Source organism: Macrobrachium nipponense, chromosome 15, assembly GCF_015104395.2.
Source record: "Macrobrachium nipponense isolate FS-2020 chromosome 15, ASM1510439v2, whole genome shotgun sequence".
Taxonomy (NCBI): domain Eukaryota; kingdom Metazoa; phylum Arthropoda; class Malacostraca; order Decapoda; family Palaemonidae; genus Macrobrachium; species Macrobrachium nipponense.
In genome coordinates, this window is record NC_087208.1 from 12,154,197 (window position 1) to 12,161,307 (window position 7,111).

At 38.6% G+C, this 7,111-nt stretch overlaps 1 protein-coding gene across 1 annotated transcript; it reads left to right on the forward strand.

The window, feature by feature from the left end:
- The first annotated feature begins 297 nt into the window (after window positions 1-297).
- On the forward strand, window positions 298-6,730 carry LOC135226619 (uncharacterized). Its single transcript, XM_064266333.1, has 6 exons — window positions 298-428; window positions 821-884; window positions 1,072-1,335; window positions 2,040-2,108; window positions 5,445-5,520; window positions 6,657-6,730. The coding sequence occupies exons 1-6, from the start codon at window positions 298-300 to the stop codon at window positions 6,728-6,730; spliced, it is 678 nt and encodes a 225-aa protein (XP_064122403.1).
- Window positions 6,731-7,111: the final 381 nt, after the last annotated feature.

Genomic DNA, 7,111 nt, shown 5'->3' on the forward strand with positions numbered 1-7,111 from the left:
CTTGATTCAACTTGACGAATTTCCTGGTGGTTGTCTTCCCCTCATAGTAGGGTGTATAGCGTTTTCTGATTGGTTCTGAAGAGTTTGATTTGTTGGTATCCCTTATTCCTGTTCATGTAACATTGATTCTTATGTACTCTGGCTTTCCCTCAGTTTTCGATTATGGATCATAAGCCATTGCAGAGGCTGGATCAATGGATTATAACTCGTAAGTGAGGTCACTTTGACTTTAGTGCGCCAAGTACCCATGAAGGAAAGAAATTCTTCAAGAAAATAGATGGAGTCCAGAAATTTCAGATGCCGACCAAACTAATGCAACCATCAATCCCTCCTGAAGAGGAAATCCCCCACCAACCACCGACCATCCCTGAAGAGGATAATATATCCACAGATACTGTTTCCAGTGAAGAAAACTCCCATCAAGACATGTCTGATGAGGAAAAAACATCGATTAAAACCTGTTAAAACGAAGGAAACACTGAAATGACAAGCCCTATTCCTTCTGTGTTCAGTACTGAAGGTTGGACCACTGTTTGCAAGAAGATGAAAGCATTCAGAAAAACAATTCAAGAAGAAACAACCCTTATCACTGCCAAGTTTGTCACTACAAGTACCGTCTCACCTCTTCCAAAATACAAAGCCTCCTATGCTGAAGTAGCAAGATTGGAGAAAGAAACTCTAACTCTAAAAATATAATAGATGCAAAAAGATGCACTATTAAATCTGGAAAAACCACATTACTACAAGGAAAGTCATTGCCACCTTCCAAGTTTCCCTTGGTATATGGGGATCATTCCTCATTGAAGACTTCATTCCACAGCGACTCAGATGCTTCAAGTGCCACAAATTTGGACACCATAGCAGCAGCTGCACAGCCACAGAAAGTTGTGGCATATGCAGCAAAACTCACCCAACCAAGCAATGCCTAGATGCCTTCAAAAGAGGAGAATAAGTTGAAAGAAAATGCCCCAACTGTTCTCTCCAACATCATGCATGGAACAAAAAATGCAAGTTTTGACTTGAAAAAATCGAGAAAATTAAGAACAATTCTCAACCCATACCCCCTACAAGACCTTCAATCACATTCCAAAACCTAATGAAGAAGTTGGAATAACTAGGCCAAAGCTGCAAAGAGAAGTCAAAGCAGTACTACAGAGGATAGCCAGTGACAAGCCAACGCTAAGAGAAACAGTACCAAGCACTTCAGAACCTTTCTCTCCTCTTCCTTCCAATCCTAACCCCTCGTCCACCTCTAAGGTTGACAGCCCTCCTTCCCAAACCCACCCTTCCCCTTCCCTTTCAGACAGCCCAAACAGTGCCAGCCATGTTCCCAAAGTAAGTGAAGCCTCAATTACACTTACAATAGATGGGATCATCATTCTCTTTGAACTTCTCACAGGGAAACCTGTAAACAGAGACACTGCTAAAGCACATACAACCCCACCTTATCCAAACCTTTAAACCTAAGCACCTGATGTTCAATCTGAACAGCAGCTGCCTCACTTAATCATCACATCCCTGTTCCTCTTCTCAAGGCCTTAACGAGTGGTCAGAGAAGAACAACACACCTTAGCTACTCTTAAGTAAGCTGATGGCATACAGCCATCCTGTGTATAAGTAAAATTCATCCATTCATTGCAACATTCATCACATCCTAAGGGAACTTTGAATCCCAAACTTTTTCTTCAACTCTAAATTTATCCTTTCCTTCCCATGCTCCCCTACCCACTGAGACCTGCTTCTATAATACTTTATCTCTCACTAAAACTTTTCCTTTCTGGTCCAATTTTTAAATTGAAGCTGAATGGTATGTTCCAGAGAAAAATCCTTCGCCCATCACCAGTTGCGGGCTGCTAAGAAGCAAGAACCCCTGCCAGTACAAAGCTGGCTTAATCTATCATCATCATCATCATTTGGCTTTAAGCTTCTGTTTTATCTTCTATTGTGTTGCTTAGTCACTTCTCCTGTACTTTGTATTTTTTGTTCAGTTCTTCCTTTGTTTTCTTGCTTCTTAGCATCTTTTCTGCCATTTCTTTCAGTTTACTCAAGCAGCTCTCATTAGATTTGATTTGTTTTGTGGTGGTCAGTTGCTGGATGATGACCTCCAAGTACCAGACTGTCCTCCTTGTCAATTGGGCTGTATACATGGCTGCTGGATGAAGCTCCTCTGTTACCAGAGGATCCATTTACATCATTGTTGTTTAATCTTTTGTTTCTTTCCATCATTGCTGAGTTTTGCTATTTAACTCATAGCTGGACCCTACCCTATCGGGAATAGGTACTCATCTACAGCAGAGAAGATTACGGAAATTGGGGTAAAGATCCTTTCTCATGGAATTAACGCTGAGGAGTGTAGTCACTCGTCCAACGGCTGACCAGCCCCAATGTTCCTTAACCTCCCCATGGGTGAGCTAAACCACTCTGTCATGGTGCCATTTCTTATTATTGTTATTATTCAGAAGATGAAGGGAAATACAGGTAAAGGGAAATACAGAAAGTAGAGACCCACTTATTAAAAAAAATACAAATAGATAAAAGTGTATTAAAATGCGAGGAGAATAGCATTAGGGTAGTAATGTATTGCACCTTTGCTTGAATTTCTGAAGTTCCGATTGCACGACTTCCTCTGGGAGGCTGTTCCACAGTCCAATGATGTGAGGAATAAAGAACCTTTGGAACTGAGAAGTTCGACAGTGAGGCATTTACTACCTACTGGTGCTGATGTTCAGTGAATCTGGTTGCCCTCAGCAGATAAAGGGGATCAGGATAAATTCTGAATGCGAAAGATCTCTGTGAAATACAACCATCCATCGATGGCCCATGTCATAACTGCTACTTTTAGGAAACAGATACCTGCCACCACAAACCAGTCTTTCTAAAGAAGCAGATCCCCACTATGGAGAACAGTGTGCTAAAAAAGGGAGTCCTAAAACCGGTTGTATTGATTCTATCACTGTTACAAATATATAAGGTCTTACTAACCATACCTAACGTTCATGCGGCATTTCCTGAAACTTTCATTAGCTGTTTCTCAAAAGCTAGATGTTGAGTCAAAGGTTGCGCCTAGAATAGTTAAAGCTTCAGACTAGTTAAGCAAAGTTCCATCCACCTGAAGGGGTTGATGGGTTCGGAAAATATGTATGAGATCGGCTAATGAATAGTGTTTCCTTTTACTGGACTTCAGCCTCATACACCACTGACTCCACCGTTCCCTAATCTGGTCCATGTCCTGAATGAGGATGAGGGCAGTTTCATTTCTCAAAAGTGGAGCTCCTGATACAATAGGTCTTGGTTCAATAAAGGTCCCATCCACAGTAACTCATTGCTGTTTACCTGTATGGAAATCTTGAGGTAATCCTTAAACATAACCACCCATTCCAAGATTCTGAAGTTTTTAAAACAAGTGTCTTCTGATTTAATAAATAGAAAGCAGCACTAAAATCTACCTGAATTACTCTGCACTCAAAACCCTTAGCAAGGTTCCCTTGCAAATGGTATGACAAGTCTAAAATTAGTATCACAGGTACCTAGCTGTTCCTATTTGCATATTGACTATCAGCTAACAATCCTTTAATTAAACATATTTCTATAGTGGCTTAAAAAAATTGTTTCTCAGCAACGTTGTAGAGCACAGCGGGAATAGATTAGCCTATCGTTGCTACAGTTTGTAGATATGCCACTTTACAGGTACTGTATTATATTACTAAAAGATACTATATTGGCATAAAAATCTTCTAGAAACTTTTAAGGAACAAAGGAAAGTAACCATCAAGGTCTTCTCAACCACAACTATCGAGATTATCCAGAATTTTCTTAACATTCTTGGAGCAAAATGCAAATTTTGAAAAAAGGAGTTCAGGGTGGCAAGTATCTGGGCCATCTTCACCTGATTGCTTAGCTTCAAAAGCTTGGTGAAACAGTTCAGCCTTTTCCTTAGGGCCATTAACCAATATACCATTGTCTGTTAGCAGTGGAATGGAAAACGAGCATGACCCAATGATAGATGTTACCAATTTGGTCCACCACAGATGAGGCTGAGTAATTCCTTCAAGTTTCCTCTTACAAGAATTATTTTAATTTCTCTGGGTTTATGGTAAGTTCTATTCACAGCACAGCAAGACTCGACAAAAATGGTGGAATTTTCATTTGAATAATTCTGTCTTCATGCATTGAATTTAGTCTGTTTGTCATGGTTGACCCTTCATCAAACCATGGCTGGTCCTTTGTTCGGAATTTAAAGACTTTCATAGGAACATATCTAATTAAAATAGCCATATTCTTGGGATCAGGATCTCACATAGCATCTGAAATATTAAGTGACCGACAAGCTTCAATAATGCGATCCCATTTGGCTCTGGATTTCAACCAGACCACTTTTCCAATAGGGGAATTAAGAATACACTTATTGACAGATATGTCCATCTCAATGACCCAATGATCAGAAGTACCTATATATTCACAGACTCTGGACTTCAGAACAGCTGAAACATCTGTGAATATGAGGTCTAATCTACTCCCAGAAATTTGCCTGGGTTCCTCAATTAGTAGTACAACTGGAGGATAAACAGAACTCAAGAGCAGACTGGTGATGATAATCTGTGGAAATTGAATTTAGCCACTCACTGTGCTTTGCTTTACAGTCTCCACAGATAACGAATGAAGCGTTTGTATCCAGTGAGTGATCCATACTAATCCTCTGTTAAAGACAGTCATATATAGAATTGTTGATATTTGAATTATGGTAAACAGCATACACATTGTAGAACTTACTGAAAATTTTAAAACAAAGAACTTCTTGGCAACTGCACTCCAAATTTTTCTGACAATAACAGGTCATCTGGACTTAGAGTATACAGCCTCACCTTGTGCGTGTGGGACATTACGATTAAAAACTCGACCTTAGACTTGTTACTACTTACAAGAGCCTCAGATAAAAACATAGCTATGGGCGCAACTCTGGAGATCAAGAAAATTTTACTTTAAAGCTCCCAATATTTGAGTTAACTATTTTGCAATTTTTCCTGCTTTAATAAGTAACAGGCCTATGTTTCAGGTCAATGTTTCCCGAAAAAATCAAATTTAACAATATAAAATCAGTATTAACACTAATAAATAAAGTCATAACAACTGCAAAATTGTAAAAAATCAACAGAACAATAAACAACAATGCCATCAACAACAACAGTATTTACATTATTTTCAAAAATGTCATACTTAATTGAAAAAAGTGCCAGAAGCTGCTGGTCAACAAGGTGGTGCTGGCACACCTTGTAAGGCAAATTAAATCTATCAGGTTTGCCACAACAACGAGGGGAGGACAATCAGGATGAATTTAGAAATAAGCTCTCATTAGGATAATTAGGTAAAGATAAAGGCACCTTCCTGATAATCCACCAAACGACTTTTGTCCTATACAGAGAATAAATGTCTGATTGTACCCTCAGGCACGGGAACTCAAACCCAAGACCATGGAGGGGCACGGTGCAATGGCTATGGCACAGTCCAAGGTTGAAGAACAAAGTTTGTATTCAGAAACCTTCTTTTAAAGGGGCTGCCTACCAAGGCTTGATTTCGGAGTGTCCTTCTCGTAGAACAGTTGCCAGCCAAGGCTCAATGGAATCTTTTCTAACTCGTGTAGGCAGGGATATTACCCCTTGAAGTGAATGTTGCTCAAAAAATCTATATCAACCCGCTAACTAAGAGGAAATACAAAAAGAAGTTTCCACTTGTTAAATGATTGAATAAAATAAATAAATTAATTAATTAGTAAAAGATAATAATGCTTTAAAATGCAAGGAGAATAGTATAAGGTAGTAATACGTTGCATCTTCTCTTTAACTTCTGAAGTTCCATTGCTGTTCCACAGTCCAAAGTTTCAGTAATAAAGGACCCCTGGAACTGAGAATTTAATGCCCTCCATTACTTTGACAGTGTCATTATCAAGGGAACCGATTTACTAAAATCTATCCCAAGCATCTAATCGCTCTTTTCCACAACAAAAATAACCCACCCATCGACACTTTCAGGCTGCATGATATATTAGGGGCGTCTTTCTCGGCCTGAATCTGAGGAGCGTTGGGTATTAATTCCGCTTAATGAAACCGAATGGAAGGCAGCATCCGTCGGGAAATTCACTTAGGAAGTTCTCATCATCTCTTCTGCGGATGAGGCGCATCACCTTCCTTATTATCATTAATATAATTTCGATCAGATATGTAATAACATTATCAAACCATTTTTCTCTCTTTCCTTCATATCTCCTAATTTTGTTATTACAATCTATGTGTCATTTTCTGAAATATGACATTTCATGATGAGTACAAGGGACTTTATTTGTTTAGGTCTCGGTAATCCAGGTTATTTCTGTTATATCATTTGTCAATAAGGAGCATAGGTCAAACCTTGGTATCAGCTGGAAATGCTTATGTCCTAAGAATAGTAACTATACTAAATTAATCCAGAGAAAAGGAAAACGTTAACCTCGATTTTTATTGTAATATCTACGCATTTTCAAGTTTAGGTTTCACATGCAATTGCTTACAGTCTCAAATATCCTTCTCAGAATAGAACAGATATATATTCTTCTGCAAATGTACATAAGTATATGCTATAATACATTGTACATATTAAGTGTGTTTTTGTGTCTGTGTATCCAGACGAACGGTCTCGCACGTCTCCGGCTCAGTTGCAGTGGAATATAATGCAACATTCTGGTACAACTACCAAATGATTCTGGTCTTATGAACTGAAAGTTTTTTGTGACGTGACGTAGCCATTATCCACTTGCCTCCTCTCTTTTTCCACTCAAGGGAGTGAACTGGAAGTATTATCGATAAAAACTTCAGTAATGAAGCCACTTTTATTGTTACCAAAGGATTTTCTCTGTGTACCATTAGTAATGGCAGTCATTAGCAATATCTACGGAGAATTCATTGATTGGAAACGAAGTTACGTTTTCATTTGCAACATTCACTAGGATAATAACTTTACGAAACCTAATTGGGATAACAGAGATGAAATACATGGAGGCAAACAGCTTTATTTGAAATCTTGTTGTAATTAATAAGGAATCATTTTAGTTTCTTCCAAAACTTAAATGAGGAAGAAGAAT